The 25,395-nt window shown below is 43.4% G+C and overlaps 1 protein-coding gene across 2 annotated transcripts in view; it reads left to right on the top strand.

The window, feature by feature from the left end:
- Positions 1-25,395, top strand: part of LOC129823949 (chromodomain-helicase-DNA-binding protein 7-like) — a 129,133-nt gene that overhangs the window by 18,312 nt on the left and 85,426 nt on the right. For both annotated transcript variants that reach the window (XM_055883089.1, XM_055883090.1), the window contains exons 2-3: positions 6,736-8,626; positions 11,828-12,213. In XM_055883089.1, coding sequence (XP_055739064.1) covers positions 6,899-8,626; positions 11,828-12,213 — 2,114 coding nt within the window. In that variant the 5' untranslated portion in view covers positions 6,736-6,898. The remainder of the gene's footprint in view (positions 1-6,735; positions 8,627-11,827; positions 12,214-25,395) is intronic.

Raw genomic sequence — 25,395 nt, 5'->3', positions numbered from 1 at the left:
TACATTGATAAAATAGTTAGTATATAACTATTTTAGCTGTTGACTCACAAGGGTTTCAACTATTTTCACCAGTGGTGACAGCTTTGAGATTAGCCTAATAATTACTTAAAAGGGTTGGATCTTCCCCTTTTTAAAAGTGGTAGGACAAATGCTGATTTCCAGATATTTGGAATTTCATTACTTTCCAGGGTTTGATTGAACTGATATGTAAGTGGTTCAGCTATGAAATCAGCTGCCAGATTTAAAAAGCAGGGCTCAAGAAGATCAGGACCTGCGGGCTTTCTCTGATTTTTAGGATTATGCACCTCCTGCACTGAGAATGGCAAAAAGCTCAGTTTGACCTGCTCTCGCTGGTTCGTCCACACAGGGTTGTAAGGAGACCGAGGACACTGAATCAAACAGCCTACCAGATGATACAAAGGGCTCATTGAAACAATTCAGCACTTCGGTTTTGTCATATATACAGCAACAAAGTCCTTCAATACACATGACGGTAATTCATGAACATTACGGTTTCCAGACAGATTTAATAGCCTTCCAAAACGGTCTAGTGTCATTCAGGTTATCAGTGGTAACAGACATAAAATATTCAGACTTGGTCTTCCTGAGAAGAAAAGAACACTTGTTTTGTAGCTGCCTAAAAAGAAGCTAATCAGCATCAGAACATGATTTCCTTGCTTTAGCCCAGGCTAGATTACGGTCGTGAAAAATACAAGACGCCTCAGAAGGAAACCATGGATTATCCCTCCCTTTTAACCCTGAACCTGCGGAATGGGGCATGTTTGCTTACTATTTGGAAAAAATTTCCAGGCAGTTTCCACATCAGGAATAAGCTCAATCTGCTCCAGTCAAAATAAAACTTATCATGAACGAAAGCCTGCTCATTAAAACTTGCCTGTTTTAGGAATCTGGGTATTTCTAACAGCAACAGCAGCACAATGGTCTCTTAAATCATTACAAAAAACACCAACGGCAGAATATTCGTGGAACATTTGTCAATATCAAATCAGTCAGGGTAGATTTATCTGGACATTTGGGCGAGTAGGTGAGTTAATCAACTGGGTAAGATTCATAGAATTACAAATCAGTTTAAAATCATCAGACACCTTCTTTAACCAACACCAGTTGAGATGATCACCAATCAAGATCACTTCACTGTAAAGAAGTTTAGACATAAGGTTCATCAGAGAAGAAAATGCATCACCGAGAGCAGAGGGGGTCTATAACAGCCAGTCGCAGATGGGGGGGGGGGGGCTCTATAACAGCCAATCAGTTATAGAGAGACCCCTTGAAACCTCAATATTCAAAGCAAGAAATTCCAACTGTTTACAAATAGTTTCAGACTCTGCCACACTTACATGGAATTTAGATTTTACATATATAGCCACACCCCCACCTTTAACCCGATCAGTGCGATAAACATTGTAACCATTTATACAAATATCCTTATCAAGAACAGACTTGCTGAGCCAGGTTTCAGGAAACACAATTGCATCAGTTGTTTTAACCCAAATCCTAACCCCATCCATTTTTGACAACCAGCTACGTACATTTAAATGAAAAATACCAAAAACAGATGTAGATTTAAAATCAGAAAGTGTTTGGAGACATTGCATATCAGGGCCAGGGTTCGGTTGCACGTTACCTGATATCAACAACAGAAGAATAACTAGGCACCTCTGTTTAATAACCTTTTTTAAGAGACCTCCTGCAAGCAAATTCTACAAGTGAGTTTCCAGACAATATAAAAGTAATTTAAAACCATTAGACTTTGGTAGTGACACAAGTTCGTACTGTTCACATCATGCCACAAATGCATCGGCACTTGGACGGAGTGAAAAAAGCGAATTCCCGCCAACAATGTTCAGTAAAGTCAGTGCACAAAGCAATAACACAAATTGTCATTATCTCTGAGAGATGTAAGAAATAGAGGCCAATGAAAGGTAAGGGGAGAGAGGGACTATGTGTGTGAGTAGATTGGGTGTTGGGGTAGATTGAGAGAGCGGGTTGGGGATTGTTGAGCTGCCTCTGACAGCCAGGCGGAGAGGGAAGAGGAGCCGCTTGGTCGAGACACTCCGCGGAGGGAAAGCTGAAGAAAGAACTCGGCCAGCCAGAGATGGGGTTGCCTTGGTAAACCTCAAGTAAAGAAGTGCAAATAGTGAGGGGGGGGAAATGTATCCGAGTTGAGGGAGACCTGCTATCTTTACACCAGCAAAACAAAATAGTTTGCACTACACAACAAGGACATTGTGGATTTACTCAACCATAAATTAATAGGTTATTAGTAGGTTAAAATCTACTTTTCACAAATGACTTGACATCCTGCCATCTTGGATTTTGCAATCCCCTATACCTCTAGCTTGTTCTCTTTCCAAACCACCTCCCTCTCTCACACACACACACTGGGGTGTAGAGAAAGAGACATGGGAATGGCCCTGTCAATAAGCCACATGTCACTGTAGAGGGAATTAGGTGAACGGTCAGCCCGCCAGCTGAGACTCCAAATCAGACCGAAGGGATTCGAATTTGCAGCTTTTGGCATGGCTCTGCTCCGCCCCCTACTAGCCTACTGCCTGCCTGGCACCCAATCACCCTACACACAGACATGTACACAGATTTACACCATCCTGACGACACTCATTTTGGCATCTGTCTTGTTATACCATTTTTGTCTTGGTCACCTTTTTGTCATTTCATCCTTAGTTATCAGTCAACTTAAACTCAGGACAATTTTAGTCTACTTTTAGTCACAGTCAGTGCATATTTTTTCTATTAAATAATTAATATTTAGGCTGCCTCTAACTTCCATGTGCACATTCAGATAGCCTTGTCCAACTCCGCCTACTATCCCCTCGTATACCTTAGCTGGCAACATTGATATTGTGGCAGATTGTTACCAATGCTAGCCCTAATTTAACATATAGGATATAAACAATTTATAGCTCTGATTTCCTTCCTATAATAACTGTCAAGGGGGTAAATAAGTGGTTTAATTGAAAAGATGAGAATTTCCAAAAAATACCAGAAGTATTACTGCACTCCAAATATTCAACAAATAGTATTAGTTTTTTGCATGGGAAAATAGAATTTCTGATGTGATCAAAGCAAAAATAACCTAAGTTAGGCTTGAGTGGTTTACTGTATATACAGTATACCACTATATACAGTATACCGGGGTATTTGGAAAAAGCCACAATGGTTTTTCAATTCCATCAATACTGTTGAAACAACTTATTTTTTAAGTTTATAAAATACATTTGAATATTTGTAGCTACTTTTTAAGTGAATACCTGCAGTCAACTTGTGCAATACGTTAGGAGATAAAGTACATTGCGTTCTTCATTTCACCTGACACATTATGAAGCTTACGGTAGTCCCCAGTCACATGTCACGTGGTGTTTGTTTACAAGCACACAACGACGAGATACCGGAGCCTTGTGTCACTCACTGTTGTGCAGCATGCGCCAGGTGATCTATACTGAACAGAAATATAAACACAACATGTAAAGTGTTAGTTTCATGAGCTGAAATAAAAGATCCCAGAAATGTTTCATACGCACAAAGCTTATTTCTCTCATATTTTGTGCACAAATTAGTTTGCATCCCTGTTAGTGCATGATCATTACACAGGTGCAACTTGTGCCTGGGTCAATAAAATTTCCAATTGGCATGCTGACTACACTAATGTCCACCAGAGCTGTTGCCAGAGAATTGAATGTTGGTTCCTCCACCATAAGCCGCCTCCAATGTCGTTTTAGAGAATTTGGCAGTATGTCCAACCGCAGACCACGTGTAACCATGCCAGCCCAGGACCTCCACATCCGGCTTCTTCACCTGTGGGATTGTCTGAGACCAGCTACCTGGACAGCTGATGAAACTGAGTATTTCTGTATGTAATAAAGCCCTTTTGTTGGGAAAAACTCATTTTCATTGGCTGGGCCTGGCTCCCAAGTGGGTGCGCCCCTGCATTGTCATTTGAAATCCATAGATTAGGGCCTAATGAATTTATTTAAATTGACTGATTTTCCTTGTATGAACTGTAACTCAGTAACATAGTTGAAATTTTTGCATATTATATTTAAGTATAATTACAGTATGCTTTTCACAGCTAAATATTTACCAGCTAAATATCTTATAACTATCAAGTTAACTGTCTAAAATTTTTCAAATGCTTTGCGGTTGTGCATTTGGTTTGCTCATTTTAGTTGCTAGTTAGCTAAGTGGTTAGCTTCTTCAAAATCAAACATTCACTTGGGAACTACAGAGAATACCCTTCTGGATCACGAGCCTTGCCTGCTAATATTTGTCTTGTGCTTGCAGCAAAAGAGTTGCATTTATTAAAAAAAATACTTATTTGTGTAGTTTTGGTCAAACGACAAAATGTTCACAATGTGCTTGTTAGCATTGCTAACCTTCGGATTAGAGTATCAATGGTGTTTTGAAAACAGCGCCCCATGTGTTCAGTGCTGGTATTACCAAATACCCCTGTGTGGTAGAGCCAGGTAGATTAGCTCAATCAGACCGCGCAACTGAAAGACGTCAAGTCTGCCGAAGAGAGATTGCATGAAATATTCTCGTCTCATAGACTAAAATGAACAGTAATTTGTAATAGTTACCGGTTTTTCCAGGGCGTCTGTCAGGAAAAATGAGTCGTTGCTGAGTGTTTGTCATTTATATTGTTGACGAAATGAACACTGACACACACACTCCATTCCAGACACACTTCCACTGCCTCGTCTCCACCCCCAGGGTGTGGTGTCATAAGGAGGCCATGGGAGCTCTCTCTATCCTGGAGGAGCTGAGCTGCTGAATGGCAGCAGAGGGGATCTATGGCCCAGGAGGTGAGGAAGCAGGGAAATTCCTCCTGCTCAGTGGAATCTTTGAGATGATGAAAGGGACATTTTAAACCATAAGACTCAATCTCTCCAAATGTTAGCCAGACGACGGAAAAGATCCTTTCCCGGCCATGCTGTAATATGACAGTTTTTATTTAGAAAGGAAGTGTGCCTCTGCCTCGTTCCTTCTCCATCCCTCGTGAGTCTTTTTCCTCGAAGGCCCAAGTGGAATTAAATCAATTTGTGAGTGTTGTGTTGATTGCTACTGACTTGTTATCATATATTTTCACTGGGCTTCTACTGTGGCTGAAACTACGCAGAATGTACGGAGCATGATGGTGTGGGCGTATAATTGAAGGTGACTGTGGAGACGAGTACTGTAAGTGGTAGTATTAGGAGATGTCGTACTCTGAACTCTAGGTCTATATCGCAGTTGAGACTTGTCCAATCGTATCTGTAGATGTAAGCAATAAGTGTATTATGGTTGTTCTAAAAATGTAGCAATTCTAGTATAAGTAAAATATGTTGTAGTATATCTGTTTGCTATACTGTGTTTTTACTACTGCGTAGGCCTAGGCTACATCTGTCTCCTCTCTCTGTCGACACTGCTAGCTGTGTTGTGGTTTGTCTTTAGAGATCGGTTACAGCTTGTTTCTTCATCTGGTGAGTCGCCCAGCAAGTTTCTTTTAATTCCTTTTGGACTATGTTGCTAAATCATGTTGTGAGATGCGCTCTCTTTCTCACCTCGGATTTCTTGTTTGAGTAGGTGAAATTCAGTGTCTCCGAATTGTTTTACAAGGGCTTATGCTAATGTCCCTTTTTGAAAAATAAAAGTAAAATAAAAAAATAAAACAATTTTTAAAAAAAAGTCCCTATTTTGCAGGAAATGGTTTCCCTTCTGCTCATTGACGTAAGGTCAGTGGTAGTGGTGCTAGCAGCCATGAGGAGAGGCTTTGTCCCTTGGGAATTATCCCCATGAGGAGAATTTCTTATTTTACTGTCCTTGTGGGGACTTTTGGGTATTTCCAGTACTCATGAGGATAGTAATACAAGCACACACAGAGCCTCAAGTCCGCACACGCACAGGCCCACATAAACACACGTCGCGTGTTGAGTTGGACATCCAATCCCTGTGCTGGCTCTCTTTTCAGCCTGGTTTCTCACACCTCCATAATAACCCCTGCTCATCTGATTACAGAGCTCAGGGGATGAGCAGGTCGAGGACACACGCACACAAACACAGCTACACAGCTAAAATATATGTGCATACACTCACTCCCTTACACATTCACACTCTGAATCTCTGCCTCTTTCTCTCCTTCTCTCTCTGACCAACAAAACACACACTTGAGCAGGTGGCTCCCTCCTTGTATTTTCACATCTGCAGGGCTGATCTGGCAGCTGCTGCTGTTTAAACACCCCTGCTTCTGCCCAGGCCTTTGTTCTTTCCCTAAAGAATGAATGGCTTTAGGTTTGGTGCCTCTCCCTCTCCCTCTCCCTCTCCCTCTCCCTCTCCCTCCCCCCTCTCTCTCTCTCTCTCTCTCTCTCTCTCTCTCTCTCTCTCTCTTCTCTCCTCTTCTCTCCTCTTCTCTCCTCTTCTCTCCTCTTCTCTCCTCTTCTCTCCTCTTCTCTCCTCTTCTCTCCTCTTCTCTCCTCTTCTCTCTGTGTGTGTGTGATGAAAATCTTTTGTTTGAAAGCAAATGGAAACAGAGATGGGATGAAAGGGCCATCTTGGGGGAGGGGTTGCTTACAACTGTTTAAACTGCTGAACATGTGCCACTTTAAGAACTCCAATTCAGTTAGCAGGAGGTGAAAGAACGGGAGTAAGGTTGCACAATGGACCTCATCTGATAATAGCCCCTGCTTAACACTCTTCTTATCTCTCCTCCTCTCCCTCCAGGTCCTGTAACCTGTCTTTGCCTGACTCTGCATTCTCCTTCTCAGGGAGAATTAGGGAAATATGGAGTGACATGCTGAAGATCATTTAGCGGATTAGAGGCTTTGAGGACATCCACCTCTGTGTGAGCGCAGGTTCCCTGGAACCTCATTTCCCCCCAGCAGCAATGGCTGACCCGGGGATGTTGAGCCTGTTCGGGGATGATGCCAACCTGTTCTCGGACGGGCTGGAGGGCCTTGGGGACTGTGGCTTCCCCCAGGGCCAGCCCAACCCTGTAGGACAGCAGGAGCACCAGGACTACGGGTCGCTCTCCTCCAACTCACTACACCACCCCTCGCAGGCCGTCCCCGGAAAGCCCAAGATGGGTCACCCCTACGACCCCTTTGCAGGCTACGAGCAGCAGCAGGACAACGGCCCCACCGTCAACAGCATGGTGACCCCGCACTCACGCTACCACAACAGCCCCCAACAACCCGGAGGGGGGCACCATGTCTACCCCAGAGCCCAAGGCGATGGGCACGGGCAGTCCTTCCCTGCCGGAGTAGCCGCGTGGGGCCCCCAGACTGGCCCCGGGCAGGGCAGGCCTCCATTCCAGCAGCAACAGGTATCCGCCCAGGCCCCATCCCACCAGCAGCACGACCCCTCAGGGCCCCAGGACCACGGCCACCGTATGGGCCCCTACATGGGCCGGTCCGACTACGCCACTATGCAGGGCCACCCTGGCCAGACCCAGACGCCACCCAGGATCAACCACTTCCCTCCGGGCATGGGCAAGGAGCCCAACCACTACATGGGCCACGTGGGGCTCCAGCAGAACTCCAGCATGACGGGTCACCCGGCACAGCAACAGCAGTTTCTTCACCAGCCCGGCCAGGGCCCTGTTCACACCCAGGACCGCATGGCCTCCCACACCTCTCACCAGCAGCACCAGGGCTTGGCCGGGAGGCCACACCAGAACATGGGGTTCAACATGCACGGCCAGGCAGCCTCTCCTGGTGCTGTAACCAGCTCAGGGCCGTACCCCCCCTACCCCCAGTACAGCAACCATAATCAGGGATTAGCCGGCAGTGCAGGGATGAGTCCCGGCATGAGCCTCAGCAGCACCAGTAACAACAACAGTAGCGCCAGCGGGCCAATGGGGCCAGCACAAGTCCAGTGTTACCCCAACGCAGGGGGGGCCCCACAGCGCTACCCGGGTCCTCAGGTACACCAGCAGCCTGTCCACCCAAACCAAATCACCAGCCAGCCCATGCACCCCTCCCAGGCCCAGGCCACCCCCCATAAGCAGCCCCACCTCCCCACACCACCTCATGGATCTTACGGCTCTCCCACCTCCATGTCCCCCATGAAGGGCATGGGAACCACCACGGTCACACCTCCGCCTCAACAGGTCCGACCCCCTAGTGCAGGTCTTGCTCCCGAGGTAGGGTTGTACCCCGGAGTGCCACTCCAGGCCCCTAACCCCATGGCCCCTCAGAGAAACACCACTCCCCTGGGCGTGCAGCAACCGCAACATCATCCCCAGCACCTCTCCCACCCTCAGCAGCACCCCCACATGCCCCCGAGCCAGCAGCTCTACCCGGGTATGTCCCCCAACCAGAGAGGCCCTCTCGACCAGGTGAGACCTCCAGGTCCTATGGCCCACGGTGAGCCTCCAGGACCACAGGACCAGCGGCTGCTCCCTCCCCAGCAACAGGCTCCCAAATCTGGGCAGCAGCCTCCTCCCGTGGCCTTCCAGCAGCAGGTGCACCCAGCCCAGACTGCTTTGCCCTCGTCACAGGCTCAGACACATCTGGCCGGCCCCCACCACCAGAGCTCCCCGCCCAACCAGCCACCTTGGGCGCCGGCAGGACACCAGTCGCCTCCAACCCCCCAGAAAGTGCCTCACATTCAGGTGAGTTTGCTTTTGATGTTTGTTTTTTTGTGAGTTTGTTTTCATGTACGTATTTGTGTGTGTGGGTGCGTGACATTTAGAAACTCAGCGTTGCTCTGTTGGTTGGGGGTTTTGAGGTGTTTGTGTGTGGGGAAATAGATTTTTACAGCTGTTTGTTTCCTCTCCACTGCATATCCTGGCCCTCCCCAAGATCCAGGCGCCACTGTGCTAATCTCCTAACCCCCTCCCATCCCCACCCCCTCTCTCTGAGTGGGAATACTCCCTTCCTGCTCTCTAAGCATCTCTCCTCTCCCGTCTGCTCTCTTTCCGCTCGCTCTGCTCTCTCTCCCTCTATTCCTTCTTGCTCTCTCTCGCTCTCTGTGTGTGTTTGCCTTGTCTGTCTCGGAGGACTCATGTGTGAGTTAATGGTGTACAGCAGGATGTGCCCTGTCGTGGGAGGGAGAAATGGGGCGGAGAAGGGAGGATGGGGCAGCCGGTGGGGAGTGGAGGTTAGCAGCTCTCAATAACTCACTCGGTGTGTGTGTTTGTGTGTCAGTCACGTGCCCTGGGTTCCATTAGCTTGTTTTGTGCTCAAAGCCGCCGCCTCTGCTGTCCCATTAACATACAATGGTCGCCCTGTGGCAGCACACACATCCAGCACTTAGCATCTCTATTAGGCGTCTTCCTCATTCACACCATCGTCATTCACACCATCGTCACCACTCTCCAGTCCTCCTCTTCCCCTTTACCAGATTTTTCCCCTCCCCCATCCTCCCATTACTGGGGCTCTGACTGGGGAGTTTTGTGGTTGACATTTAAGATGTCGGAGTAGATTTGTCCAATGCGAATGACCTAGATGTTAGGCACACAGTTAAGTCTCATAGCATCGCTTCGGTGCGCTTTGGTCCCTGGCTGCAAGAACGTACCCCCATTATCTGTTAGTCTGGCTGAGGCAAATTCGCTTGGAGGATGTCTGACCATGATGGTGTTTTCTGATGCGTGGTCGTGGTAGCCGTCTCGCAGTACTCTCGCTGGTTATAGGGTGGCATGCAGGGCTACGTATTCCTAAATGTCTGAGACCAACTCCTGCAGGCCTTAGCCGTGTCTGCCCTGTATGCTGTAATATGGTTATGGGTGGGTAGTGCACACTGCACCGGGCTACCTACGTACTCTTAAAAAGCTAGTCAGCAGCTCAAGGTCGCTGAGCTGGTTCCATGACCTTTGGTGCTGCTTGCTATATAGAACGCTCAAGAAAGGGTGTGTGACACATCTAAATATCACTATTGGCCATCCCACCTCTAGGGCCTTTTACACCCCTAGGCCACAGCCTTCCATTTTGTTTTAAGGGTGAAGAATTTGCATCATTGAAGAACCCTCATTGAAAAGAAATCTCCTGGATTGAAATTGAACTGACAGTAACCCTAATTGGCACAGGGCTTTTGAAAGGCAGGGGCTCCCAGGGGTTTCTAACCCCAGCCTGGAATGAAACCGGGTCTGAAACGAGTCACCTTGAAAATAAGAAATGCTAAATACGAGCCAGCCAATTGTTCTCCAACAGCAGAGACTCGGGCCTGTACACTAGACTAAATTATTTTTGACGGTATCACTTAGGTCCGGGACGATACCAGTATCGCGATACTCGTTAGTATCGTGGCATGCAAACAAAACACGAATCGGATTTAACTTATTTAGGAAAACGTCCCTAATGTTTATTTTCCTAGCTATATCACACTTTTACATATGGTAGGTTTTTAAAGGACCATAGAGTTTGGTCTGCTTTGCGTTTTCTTTTTGCCATATAAAAAATAAAAAACTTGCTAGCTAGCTCCTTGCTGGCTGCACTCGCATAACAGGTGGTCAGCCTGCACAACTCTCCTTGTGGATTGCAATCGTCCAAAATGCTGATTACCGATTGTTATGAAAACTTGAAATCGGCTCTAATTAATCGGCCATTCCGATTAATCGGTCGACCTCTAGTCTCGATGGCTACGTCAGGCCCTTTGCCAACCCTGATAGTGTTGGGTATGAAAGACCACAGCCACTCAACAGCAGTGGCAGGCCTCTGCTCCTTTAAGGAGTATTTAGCTTCTAGAGCGAGCACTTTGGCTGTCAGATTAACCGGCACGTCACTCTTTCCCCCTCCGAGAGATGAAACCCAATACCGTCCGTATCGAATTCGTCACTGCTGCTGTCACATTAGTGATGCAGTAAGTGCGCGCAGCGGGCCTATTGTCATTCATGGGATTGATTATCGGGGAAGCTGGGCAAGAGGAGACATTTATCCATTTAAAGCAGCAGCCCAAGCCCCCCTCTCTCGCCTCGCTCTCTTTCTATTGCCGGCCTGTCTTCTGCACACCTCTGTTTGGGGATGGGCGTAAACACTTTCTCTGTGACCTTGGTGATGTTTGGCATGCACCATGCAACCAATCTGTCTGCTCGCCTGTTTACAGGAAATTTGCATTCGACTGCCGCAGTTGATGTGGTTTCTCAAGTTTTGTCTGAGTGAACTGCGGGCCTCCGGGATAAAGCAAGTGCTCTACAAACAGAACCTCACATCTTTCATTCTTCTGAACTTTCTTTCTTTCGCTCTACTGTCTTTAGTGGTAATACTTGCACACACTTGAACTAGCTCAGACAAGGGCGTTGTTTTCGAAGACTCCTTTTGGAGAGCGCTGTGGCATATTGCAGTACATTTGCTGATGTCCATAAATGATCCCCCCCCCCCACTCCCAGCTGGAAGCACCAAACAGCTGCCAACTGGTTTCCTATCAGCCCAGCTCAGCTGGGGCTGTGGCGGGGAGAGGGCCAGCGCAGTCTCTATAGGAATAGAGGTTAGACAAGAATGACCAAGTCCCTCTTTAGGATTTGAGGCTAGAGTCCTAGCTCCTCACTCTCTTTAGGTATATAATTCTCAATTGAACCAGCAGTCTGAATAAATTACATGTGTTGTCTCTATAGGTTTAAGTCAAACATTTGCTCTTTCTCTATTGAGCTATAGATTTAGTAAAGTTATTGTTGTCACCATGCTGAACTTAAGAATAGTATAAAGCTAGTAATGGCCATATGGAGATATGTGGCAGATATCTTTTGTTCAAATCTAAACAAAAACGTTTTAAACCTTGAGTTGTCTGATGAACCGCCTCAGACCGGTTGGTTGGTTTTTGTTTCTCCTGCTGCCGAAAATATTTACTAGTTTATTATTCCTTCCCCTTCTCCTGGCAGTATTCTACGTCATCTGAGATGACAGCTTCTGACAGGACACCCGCTTCGGGGGCAAACCTCCAGCCAGCCAACCGTGACAAGAAGCCCACTGAGCAGAAACCAAAAAAGAAGAAAGCAAAGGTGATGGTGGAGGAAAGAGTAGAGGGGAAAAAGAAACCAAAAAAGAAGAAAGGAGGATGTATAGAGGAATGTGGCGAGGAGGGGAAACGAAAGGTCGGGGACGGTCCCTGGGCGGAGGTTAACTGTCTGACAGGTGCCCTGGAGGAATCGCTTGTGGTGAAGACAAAGAAGAAACCGAAGGAGCCTAAAGAGCCCAAGACTCCCAAAGAGCCCAAGGAGAAGGCCAAGAGCACTACCCCCAAGGCCAAGATGCCCAAGAAGCCCAGGTAGGTTACATTTGCTTTACATAAACTAAGTATACTAAATGTCACTTTAGTTTAGGCCTAACTATTTATATCAGTGCTACGTCTTGGCTATTTATACCAGCACTACATAAGCTAGGCTAGATCTAGGCTATTTATACCAGCACTACATAAGCTAGGCTAGATCTAGGCAAGGCCCATACCTCGAAATCAGCTTCTCTATTACTACTGTTATTGAATGCTTTGAATGAAAGCTTTGGTGTTTCTCAGGGATCAGTATTAATAATGGTGTGAATGTGTTTTGGCTAGGGTCTTAAAGCTGATTTGTGTTCAGGTCAGTTTTTATGCTTTTAGGACTTTGTTGGATAAACCTTACTCTGAAGTCGACTTGGAATTGATAGCGAATACTCATCCCCACCATCAGCAACTGCATTTCCAAGATCAGAGATTTGATCTACGTTTCATTGGCCTGTTTCCCAGGCCATATGGGAGGGTCACCTCAAGCTATCAACATCACCTTATCAATATTGCCAATTTAGTGACTTTGTCGCTATATTTACAGAATTTTCAGACCTTTCCAGCGACTTTTATTGGTAAGAGTCTAGCAGCAAATACACAGCCTCATTTCAGGCTGCCTTTGGAGTTTTTTGACAGTGGGTTTTGATGGTTTTTATAGCATTTAGCAACTTCTCACTCAATTCTGGTGCAAACTAGAGTAGGAGAAGCTGCCTGTGCAACAGTCACTGAATACACAGGCAGAAAAGCACACATGGGGGGTGCGTTGGGAAATGGGACGAAAAACGTTATGTTGGGGACCACAGCTATGGCACAACAAGGCAAATTGGTGCTGTGACGTCGTCGCGGCACTGGCAAACGTCATCTAGCAACAAATCAAGGAGCCAATAGCAAAAATTGTTGCCATCACTGCAGCTGAGCTGTGCGGCACTCTTTATCCCACCCCTCACTCATGTGACCAGTCAGTGAGAAACGCAGGTTAAGACCCAGAGTTCGCTAACTCCTAGGTGGATGAGGAGTGAGGTCCGGAGGGGCACTGGTTGGTCATTTGTTTAAAAAGATGCTGTGGTTTTGTGATCTGTGGGAAATGTCTAATGTGGTCATACATTTGGCAGGAGGTTAACTTCTTATGGCTGCAATCCTGGTAACGGGATGATATGACAACAGCCAGTGAAAGTGCAGGGCGACAAATTCAAAACAACAGAAATCTCATAAAAATTCCTCAGACATACATGTGTCTTATACCATTTTAAAGGTAATCTTGTTTTTAATCCCACCAAAGTGTCCGATTTCAAATATGCTTTTCAGCGAAAGCACCACAAACGATTATGTTAGGTCACCACCAAGCCACAGAATAAGCACAGCCATTTTTCCAGCCAAAGATAGTCACAAAAAGCACAAATAGAGATAAAATTAATCACTAACCTTTGATCTTCATCAGATGACACTCATAGGACTTCATGTTACACATACATGTATGTTTTGTTTGATAAAGTTCATATTTATATAAAAAAAATCTTGAGTTTACATTGGCGTGTTACATTCACTAGTTACAAAAACATCCAGTGATAGTTCATAGCCACATCTATTCAACAGAAATACTCATCATAAATGTAGATGATAAAACAAGTTATACACATGGAATTATAGATATACCTCTCCTTAATGCAACCGCTGTGTCGGATTTCAAAAAACCTTTACGGAAAAAGCAAACCATGCAATAATCTGAGACGGCGCTCAGAACTATAGTCAAATTAGCCGCCGTGTTGGAGTCAACAGAAAACAGAAATTACATGATAAATATTCCCTTTGATCTTCATCAGAATGCACTCCCAGGAATCCCAGGTCCACAATAAATGCTTGATTTTGTTCGATAATGTCCGTTATTTATGTCAAATTAGCTACTTTCATTAGCGCGTTTGGTAAACAATTCCAAAGTCACAAAGCACGTTCACTAAAACGTGACGAACGGAACTTTTGGACATTAAGTCAGTAGAAACATGTCAAACGATGTATTGAATCAATCTTTAGAATGTTTTTAACATAAATCTTGAATAACGTTCCAACCGGAGAATTACATTGACTTCAGATGAGCGATGGAACGGAGCTCCCTCTTATCTGAGCGCGCATGGTCAAAGAATGGTCACCTCATGGCAGTGGTGACTAATTCTCCTCTCATCCGCCCCCCCTTCACAGTAGAGTCATCAGACAAAGTTCTACAGACTGTTGACATCTAGTGGAAGCCGTAGGAAGTGAAAACTCATCCATATCTCGCTGGGATTTCAATGGGAGCTTGGTTAAAAATCCACCAGGCTCAGAATTTCCACTTCCTGTTTGGATTTCTCTGATTTTTGCCTGCCATATGAGTTCTGTTATACTCACAGACATAATTCAAACAGTTTTAGAAACTTCAGAGTTTTCTATCCAATACACCTTTTGTCCAAGCTACTCAATACTGCCCCTGCAGCCATAAGAAGTTAAGTGGAGCTCAGTTTCCACCTCATTTTGTGGACAGTGGGGAAATATCCCATCTGCCTATGGCAACCTTTTTCAATAGCAAGGCAATGCTCACTGAGTCGGCACATAATCAAGGATTTTGGGTCAGTCAGTGGTCATGTATTCTGCTACTATGTACTCTCTGTTTAGGGACAAATATCATTCCCATCTTGCTCTGTTTTCTGGTTGATTTCTTTCCAGTGTGTCAAATAGGTATCCTTTTTGCTTTTTCATAATTTGGTTGGGTCCAATTGTTGCTGTCCTTGGGCTCTGTGGGGTCTGTCTGTGAACAGAGCCACAGAACCAGCGGTTTGAGGGGACTTTTCTCTAGGTTAATTTCTGTAGTTGAGGGCTTTGTGGTGGAATGTGTGGGCATCACTTCCTTTTTAGGTGGTTGTAGAATGTAACAGCTCTTTTCTGGATTTTGATAACTAGTATAGTCCTAATTCTGCTCTGAATGCATTGTTTGGGGTTTTGTGTTGTACATTTAAATATATTTTTGCAGAATTCTGCATGCAGATTCTCAATTGAGTGTTTGTCACATTTTGTGAATTCTTGGTTGGGGAGTGGACCTCAGACCTCACAACAATAGAGGGCAATGGGTTCTATAACTGGTTTGAAGTATATATATTTTTTGCCAGATACTAATTGGGATGTCGAGTTTCATGTTCCTTTTGATGGCATGAAGGCCCTTGCCTTGTCTCATAGATCGTTCACAGCCTTGTGTAAGTTAACTGTGGTGGTGTTTAGGCCGAGGTAGATATAATTAGAATTTGTACTTTATGTTCTGGCAACTGGACTTTTTTGGAGCTGCATTATTTTAGTCTTACTGAGATTCTGTAATTGGCTGGATATATTGGTGCTTCTGTAGGCACCAGATCATCTGTAAACAGACATTTGATTTCCCAGTCCAGTATGGGGAGGCCGGTTGCTGCTGACTGTTCCAGTGCCCATGACAATTTATTGATCTACCGTATGTTCAGAAAGTATTCATACCCCTTGACTTATTCCACATGTTACAACCTGATTTCAAAATTGATTAAATACATTTTTTATTCAAAGATCTACACACAATACCCCATAATGACAAAGTGAAAACGTGTTTTTAGACATTTTTGCAAATCAATTGAATTACATCAGGGATGCAAACTATTCACCCTTTGGCAAAATTATCCGTTTTGAATCCGATATAGGTGACCTATGGGATTTGTGTCGATCTAATGAGAAAAGTTTGGGAGTGGGGTCGGGGTGGCTTTGGCTCACTACTGGCTGAAAGCGAACGAGTGATGCGTGTTTGGAGCCGTACTGGCTGTATCCAAGGCTCAGCCAATCGTTCACATAAAAGAATGCAGCACGCCACTGAAGAGAGAAGAGACAACCAAGTTGCTAGTTACAGCATCAGCGCGTGGTCTGGAAAGACAGCAGTAGGGTGCAACGGCAGTTTGCTAGTTACAGCAGTGCGTCCCTGAACGATAACAAAGAGGTATGTGATAGTCGACCGATTAATCGGAATGGCCGATTTAATTAGGGCCAATTTTCACATTTTCATAACAATCGGTAATGGTCATTTTTGGACACCGATCATGGCCGATTACATTGCACTCCACTAGGCTGACTACCTGTTATGTGAATGCAGCAAGGAGCCAAGGTAAGGTGCTAGCTAGCATTAAACGTATCTTATAAAAAACAATCAATCTTAACATAATCACTAGTTGACTACACATGGTTGATGATATTACAAGTTTATCTAGCTTGTCCTGCGTTGCATATAATCGATGCGGTGCCTGTTAATTTGTCATTGAATCATAGCATACTTCGCCAAACGGTTATTTAACAAGCGCATTCGCGAAAATGCACTGTCGTTGCACCAATGTGTACCTAACCATAAACATCAACGCCTTTCTTAAAATCAATACACAAGTATATATTTTTAAACCTGCATATTTAGTTAATATTGCCTGCTAACATGATTTAGGGAAATTGTGTCACTTCTCTTGCGGGCTGTGCAACAGAGTCAGGCTATATGCAGCAGTTTGGGCCGCCTGGCTCGTTGCGAATCGATGCACGAATGTACCTAACCGTAAACATCAATGCCTTTCTTATCTTTTCTAGGATAGGGGGCAGCATTTTCACGTTTGGATGAAACACATACCCAAATTCAACTGCCAGCTACTCATCCCCAGAAAATAAGATATGCATATTATTAGTAGATTTGGATAGAAAACACTCTGAAGTTTCTAAAACTGTTTGAATCATGTCTGTGAGTATAACAGAACTTATTTAGCAGGCGAAACCCCGTGGACAAACCATTCAGATTATTATTATTTTTTTTAGGTCACTCTCTTTTCAATGGATTTTCATTGGGAATCCAGATTTCTAAGGGACCTTCTTGCAGCTCTTACTGCTTCCACTGTATGTCAACAGTCTTTAGAAAATGGTTGAGGTTTTTTCCTTTGTGTAATGAAGAAGTACGGCCATCCAGAACGAGGGTAACTTGAAGTGTACTGTTAGAGGCGCGTGACCAAAGCTAGCTACAGTTTGTAGCTGAAGCTAGCTACAGTTTGTTTTCCTCCTGTATTGTACACAGATCATCCCGTCTTCAATTTGATCGATTATTTACGTTAAAAAATACCTAAAGTTAGTAGGTGAGAAGCCTGACCATGGAGACAGTGGTGAGAATTTGGGATGGGTATTAAGATTTTAACACTATTACTACTCTTACCGATACTGCGTATCGATCCGGTACTTTAACGGTATTCTTATCGGTTATTTTTGTTATTTTTTTACAGGAAATTAAATGAAACACATTAAGAACAGAATTAACATTGCTTTATTTTCTGAAATGTAAAATAAATAAAAATATTTACAGCAAAAGAAACCGTAATGTTTTGAACAAACCACTATTATAGACTCTAATATTATGATGGAACTCTAAATAAAATTAAATAACCTATTTTCCTGCAAAATAAAATAGTGGTATAGAGCAAAACGGGTGGGGCATGCAGGTAGGTTGCAATAGGACTATCAGTTCTTAGCAGTTCTTCTGGAGAAAGATCAACATATTTGCCTTCTCTGGCAGAAGTCGGGACCTCTCCTGGCTTATTGTGTTGCCTGCAGTCAAATGCCCTCTTGCTAGGTGTGGTGGAGGCTTGAGTAGATCTCTTCTCCCACCATCACACCACAGTATCTTCAGCAATGGGGATGGGAGCTTGACCTCGAGGTCAACAGGGTTGCTGAGGGACGAGGTGTCCTGTTGGATCGTCAACCTCAACTCCGTGTCCTCCTCTGAGAACAGCTCCTCCAAGGCACTCCTTGTTTTGTACAATGTCTCCTCCATTTCCTCTCCTTCAGACTCCCCCTGTTGCTGGTGCTCTGTGTCTGTCTGCTCCGGCTCCTCTGACAGCCCTGGTGTTGCTCCGGTCACATTGGCTTCAACAGTTGCCTTCCGCAGCCTGTCCCAGATGGCTTCACTCACCGGCCTCCCTTTAAATCTGCGGTCCATTGCTGTGGCCTCATGCAGGACGGCTTGAATGTCCTCATCCTGATAGTGCTCGGAGAGGTTCTCCCACACCTTCTCTTTGATGGTTTCCACAAACGTATCTTCATGTTCACAGTGAAGTGCTCTTCCAGTTTGTGAAGGATGGGTATGATCTGTCCACAGGTGGCATTCTTTTCACATGACACACACAGTGTGGATGTATGGAGGATTCTCATGAGCTGGACAAACTCCTCAGCCTTATGGAAGTCCTCGTCCTTCAGACGGTCCAGGTTGTCCTTGGTCATTGCTTTCGCAGTCGTGGGTCCAAGGCTGCTGCTTGGATCGCTGGATACGGCTCCATGAACCTCTCTATCATTAGATAGAACTCGCTCTATCTGGTCTTGACATCAAGGATGAGTGAGTGTTGCGGAAGGCCTGAAACAACAAAAAACAACATACACTTGAATATTGAATTCAATTGTTAAATGTGGGAATTTCAAAATAATACTTTAATAGATTGAACTGGCTTCTTACCAAGGAGCTGCTGCTTTTCCTTCAAGACTGTTTTGGATTGAGGATCTCTTGAACCACACGACCACTGCTCTGATTGGGGCTGGACATCGAGGATCTCTTAAACCACACAACCACTGCTCTGATTGGGGCTGGACATTGAGGATCTCTTAAACCACACGACCACTGCTCTGATTGGGGCTGGACATCGAGGATCTCTTAAACCACACAACCACTGCTCTGATTGGGGCTGGACATCGAGGATCTCTTAAACCACACGACCACTGCTCTGATTCGGGCTGGACATCGAGGATCTCTTAAACCACACGACCACTGCTGATTCGGGCTGGACATTTATCAATGGAAGTCCTTTTGTAGATTTTCTGTGCTGCCAGATTCAACGTGTGTGCTAAGCATCCTATTTTTTAGGATGTGTGTCCTCTTGATTGCAACATCCATATTGCCAGCATTATCAACAGTCACAGCTACAATCTTGCTCGGCTCTATCACAAACACTTCCAGAATAACTGAGATCTCCTCTGCCACTACTTCGCCAGTTGTGATTTGTACACTGCCCTGGTGTGGAGAACCTTCTGTTTTACACTGCCGTGGCTTGTGTAGTGCACTGTAACAGTGAGATAGGTGGACCAGCCTCTGTCAGGACCACTGTCTGATGTGATGGCCAGCTCTGGCACGTGTTTGAGATGTAGCGCGTGTGTTTATATGGTTTCTCAACTGGCCTACCTGGTTAAATAAAGGTGAAATAAAATAAAAATTAGTATGTTGCTATAGTAGCTGGATCAAATTCTCAGTTGGCAACATTAGCCTACTTACTGATCAAAACATTTAGTTTATTGTTGAAAATTAGCTGGCTAAAAAGTCAGACAGCTAGCTAGCAAACGTTACATCAGATGAGCTAACGTTAGTAAACTGACCAATTCGCTATAGTATTAACTGGTATACGACTCCTTGCCGTTCAAGTTATAACGCGTTAGTTGCTTACTGGACCCTGGAAATCTGTGTGAAATGTTAACTTCTTTGGGGTAGGGGGCAGTATTTTCACGTCTGGATGAAAAGCATGCCCAGAGTAAACGACCTGCTACAAAGCCATAAAAGCTAGAATATGCATAGTATTAGTATATTTGGATAGAAAACACTCTGAAGTTTCTAAAACTGTTTGAATGATGTCTGTGAGTATAACAGAACTCATATGGCAGGCAAAAACCTGAGAAAAAATCCAACCAGGAAGTGGGAAATCTGAGGTTTGTAGTTTTTCAACTCTTTGCTTATCCAAGATACAGTGGAAATGGGGTCATATTGCACTTCCTAAGGCTTCCACTAGATGTCAACAGTCTTTAGAACCTTGTTTGAGGCTTCTACTGTGAAGTGGGGGTGAATGAGAGGGGAATGAGTCAGAGGTTTGCCAGAGAGCCACGAGCTGGCAATGCGTGTCCACGTGATAGTTAGCTTGAGTTCCATTGCATTTCTGAAGACAAAGGATTTCTCCGGTTGGAACATTATTGAAGATTTATGTTAAAAACATCCTAAAGATTGATTCTATACATCGCTTGACATGTTTCTATGGACTGTAACGGAACGTTTTGACTTTGTCTGCACCTAGTGATCGCGCGTAATGAATTTTGATTACTGGGCTAAACGCGTGAACAAAAAGGAGGTATTTGGACATAAATGATGGACTTCATCGAACAAAACAAACATTTATTGTGGAACTGGGATTCCTTCGGAGTGCATTCTGATGAAGATCATCAAAGGTAAGTGAATATTTATAATGCTTTTTTTGACTTCTGTTGACTACACATCATGGCGGATATCTGTTTGGGTTGTGTTGGTTTCTGAGCGCTGTACTCAGATTATTGCACGGTGTGCTTTTTCCGTAAAGCTTTTTTAAAATCTGACACAGCGGTTACATTAACCTGTTTGGGCTGCAAGCCTGAGGTTGGTACACTTATGACAACATCCAGCTCAATTGCAGGGCGCGAAATTCAAAATCTATTTTTTTTTAAATATTTAACTTTCACACATTAACAAGTCCAATACAGAATTTGAAAGATAAATATCTTGTGAATCCAGCTAACGTGTCCGATTTTTAAAATGTTTTACAGCAAAAACACCACGTATATTTATGTTAGTTCACCACCAAATACAAAAGAGGACAGACATTTTTCATAGCACAGGTAGCATGCACAAAGCCAACCTAACTAACCAAGATCCAACCAAACAAACCTAGAAACAACTTCCTCAGATGACAGTCCTATAACATGTTACACAATAAATCTATGTTTTGTTCGAAAAATGTGCATATTTGAGCTATAAATCAGTTTTACATTGATGCTACCATCATAGCTACAGTCAGAAATAGCACGGGAGTAGCCAGAGTAAATACAGACACCAACGTCAACTACCTAATTACTCATCATAAAACATTTCAGAAAAATATATGGTGTATAGCAAAATGAAAGACAAAGATCTTGTGAATACAGACAATATTTCAGATTTTTTAAAGTGTTTTACAGCAAACACAATATATCGTAATATTAGCTTATTGCAATAGCTAACACACAACAGCATTGATTCCAAGTAATTGGTAGCGATAGCACAGTTCGACAGATATATGAAATAGCATCCCAAATTGGGTCCTTATCTTTGTTGATCTTCCATCAGAATGTTGTAAAGGGGTCCGTTGTCCAGAACCGTCTTTGTTTGGATCCAGAACGAACTATTTCCCTCTTGAATTAGCAAGCACACTGGCCGTGCGGCGCTAACCTCTCCTTCTGAACAAATTCTTCCAACGCATCACGTCTAAAGTCCCGAATAAATTTCAATAATATAATTAAACTATATTGAAAAAACATACTTTAGGATGATATTGTGACATGTATCAAATAAAATCGAAGCCGGAGATCATATTCACCTATAACGACGGTTTTCCAGGAGGCAATTCCAGGTCCAACTTCGCGCCTTCGAAAAAAAATAATAATGGCGCACCTCTCACTCCAAGAGGCTGTATTCAATCCCAGAACGAGATAATCAAGTCATTTCTGCTCTCACTTCCGCATGACACCGAAGGGAAGGTGTATGACGTGTTTCTATAGTCCCAAGTGACATGCCCTTTTATAGACAAGCTCTTGAAAAAAGACCTCGCTTTTGGAAATCTCACTTCCGGATAGGAAATGGGCTGCAGAAAGAGTTCTGGTTCACTTAGAGAAATAATTCAAACGGTTTAAGAAACTAGAGTGTTTTCTATCCAATAGTAATGATAATATGCATATTGTACGAGCAAGAATTGAGTAGGAGGCCGTTTGAAATGGCCACCTCTTTCCAGGTTACTCAATGCTGCCCCTTGCAGCCATAAGAAGTTAAGGAGAAGTGGTTCTAAAATCCCATGCATAACAGTTGTATTTTTTAGCTATGTTTATTATGAGTATTTCTGTAAATTGATGTGGCTCTCTGCAAAATCACCGGGTGTTTTGGAAATACTGAACGTAAGGCGCCAATGTAAACTAAGATTTTTGGATATAAATATGAACTTTACCGAACAAAACATACATGTATTGTGTAACATGAAGTCCTATGAGTGTTATCTGATGAAGATCATCAAAGGTTAGTGATTAATTTTCTCTTTCTGCTTTTTGTGACTCCTCTCTTTGGCTGGAAAAATGGCTGTGTTTTTCTGTGACTTGGCTCTGAACTAACATAATCGTTTCGTGTGCTTTCGTCGTAAAGCCTTTTTGAAATCGGACACTGTGGCTGGATTTACAGCAAGTGTATCTTTAAAACGGTGTAAAATACTTGTATGTTTGAGGAATTTTAATTATGGGATTTCTGTTTTGAATTTGGTGCCCTGCAGATTCACTGGCTGTTGACGAGGTGAGACGCTACCGTCCCACATACCCTAGAGAGGTTAACTAGCTAAGAAATTAACTACTATCTGTGAACTGTTTTCCCTCTAAAGTATGTGGTTAATTTTCAGAATGAGAGAATTAGGTGGAAATGAGGCATTGCTTGTTAACAAGTGGATTCAGGGAACAAGTGTTGCTGGAGCTGGCTTATGCTGGAGAGGTGAAGGAAACGCCACACACTTTCCCTCTTTCAATACGGTGGATAAAAAGGGGTATGCCAGATGTACTCTGCCAGAAAGAGATCAATTATGCCAACAAAGGGTCTCATGCTCTGCTGGCACATTGTAGAACAGATGTCCACAGGCAGAAAGTCTACAGTGTAATAACACGCAGTGTAGCCCAAAGATATTGCTTTTGTTGTGCTGAACTTGACAGTAACGTGTGTGAGTGGGGGGGTTATAAAATGTTTTACTCAGTGAATGTTATTTTTGCACACATGTAATGTAGCCTTGTGTACTTGATCAATGTCTACTATAGTGGCCACTATAATAGAGTAAAAATAGAATGCCTTTTTGTTTCATTCTATTTCTACTTTAAGAAAAAAACTCCCAAGTGCAAAATGTAGATGTATGTGGTCTCAAGTGTTCTATTATAAAGGCTGTCATGGTCTCAAGTGTTCTGTTATAAAGGCTGTCATGACTAACTGCAATATTAGTTTATTGTTTTTTCTCAGACTTGACTGTCATTTGCAGTAAAGTCTAGGCAACAAATAACATTGGATTGCTTTCTTTACATGTTTTAGCTGTGAGTTAGGTTCACATTAACCACTTTTTATTTTATACACAGAGACTGATCATGTAGCTCATATTCTTTGCTTAATTTGTTAACACCTGCATTTCCCCCTAGCAGTTTTTTTTGCATGTTTCTATGCAACAAAAGCGTCACCTTTGGTCCCTCACCAGTTTGCATCCCTGTGACATACAGAAATATGTAATTTACATAAGTATTTACTACCCTGAGTCAATACTTTGTTTAAGCACCTTTGGCAGCGGTTACAGTTGACTATTTCTGGGTGAGTCTGGAAGAGCTTTCCACACCTGGATTGTGCAACATTTGGCCATTCTTCTTTAAAAAAATATTCAAGCTCTGTCAAATTTTTGGTTGATCATTGCAAGACAACCGTTTTCAGGTATTGCCATAGATTTTCAAGTAGATTTAAGTTAAAACTGTAACTCGGCCACTCGGGAACATTCCGTCTTCTTGGTAAGCAACTCCAGTGTAGATTTGGCCTTGTATTTTAGGTTATTGTCCTGCTGAAAGGGGAATTGATCTCCCGGTGTCTGGTGGAAAGCAAACTGAACCTGGTTTTCCTCTAGGATTTTTCATGTGCTTAGCACCATTCTGTTTATTTTTTTTATCCTGCAAAACTCTAGTTCTTAACCTGTCTGGGATATGTGGGATGCTAACGTCCCACTTAGCCAAAAGACAGTAAAGATTCAGAGCGCCAAATTAAAATAAATTACTATAAAAATCAAACTTTCATGAAATCACACATGAAAGACACCAAATTAAAGCTACACTTGTTGTGAATCCAGCCAACATGTTTGATTTCAAAAAGGATTTACGGCGAAAGTACACAACGATTATGTTAGGTCAGTACATAGCCACAGAAAAACAGAGCCATTCTTCCAGCCAAAGAGAGGAGTAACAAAAAGTAGAAATAGAGATGGAAATTAATCACTAAACGTTGATCTTCATCAGATGACACTCATAGGACTTCATGTTACACAATACATGTATGTTTTGTTCGGTAAAGTTCATATTTTTATCCAAAAATCTGAGTTTAGGTGGGACGCTACTGTATCACTTGGCCAAAAGCCAGAGAAAATGCAGAGCGCCATATTCAAATAAATTACTATGAAAATCAAATTTTCATTAAATCACACATGAAAGATACCAAATTAAAGCTACACTGGTTGTGAATCCAGCCAACATGTCAGAATTCAGATAGGCTTTTCGGCGAAAGCAAACAATGCTATTATCTGAGGATAGCACCATAGTAAACAGAGACAAGCATATTTCAACCCTGCAGGCGCGACACAAAACGCAGAAATTAAAATATAATTCATGCCTTACCTTTGACGAGCTTCTGTTGTTGGCACTCCAATATGTCCCATAAACATCACAAATGGTCCTTTTGTTCGATTAATTCTTTCGACATATATCCATAATGTCATTTTATTTGGCGTGTTTGATCCAGATAAACACTGGTTCTAAATTGTGAAACGTGACTACAAAATATCTCAAGTTACCTGTAAACTTTGCCAAAACATTTCAAACTACTTTTATAATACAACTTCAGGTATTTTTTTACGTAAATAATCGATCACATTGAAGACGGGATGATCTGTGTTCAATACAGGATTAAAACAAACTGTAGCTAGCCTTCTGGTCATGTGCCTCTAACAAACAGGACACAACAAGTGACCCTGATTCAAAATAGCCGTACTTCATTACACAAAGGAAAAACCCTCAACCAATTTCTAAAGACTGTTGACATCCAGTGGAAGCGGTAGGAACTGCAAGAAGGTCCCTTAGAAATCTGGATTCCCAATGAAAATCCATTGAAAAGAGAGTGACCTAAAAAAAAAAAAAATAATCTGAATGGTTTGTCCTCGGGGTTTCGCCTGCTAAATAAGTTATGTTATACTCAGACATGATTCAAACAGTTTTAGAAACTTCAGAGTGTTTTCTATCCAAATCTACTAATAATATGCATATCTTATCTTCTGGGGATGAGTAGCTGGCAGTTGAATTTGGGTATGCTTTTCATCCAAATGTGAAAAT

The sequence above is a fragment of the Salvelinus fontinalis genome, chromosome 26, assembly GCF_029448725.1.
Source record: "Salvelinus fontinalis isolate EN_2023a chromosome 26, ASM2944872v1, whole genome shotgun sequence".
Classification (NCBI taxonomy): Eukaryota; Metazoa; Chordata; class Actinopteri; order Salmoniformes; family Salmonidae; genus Salvelinus; species Salvelinus fontinalis.
This window is presented reverse-complemented; position numbering and strand designations above follow the sequence as displayed.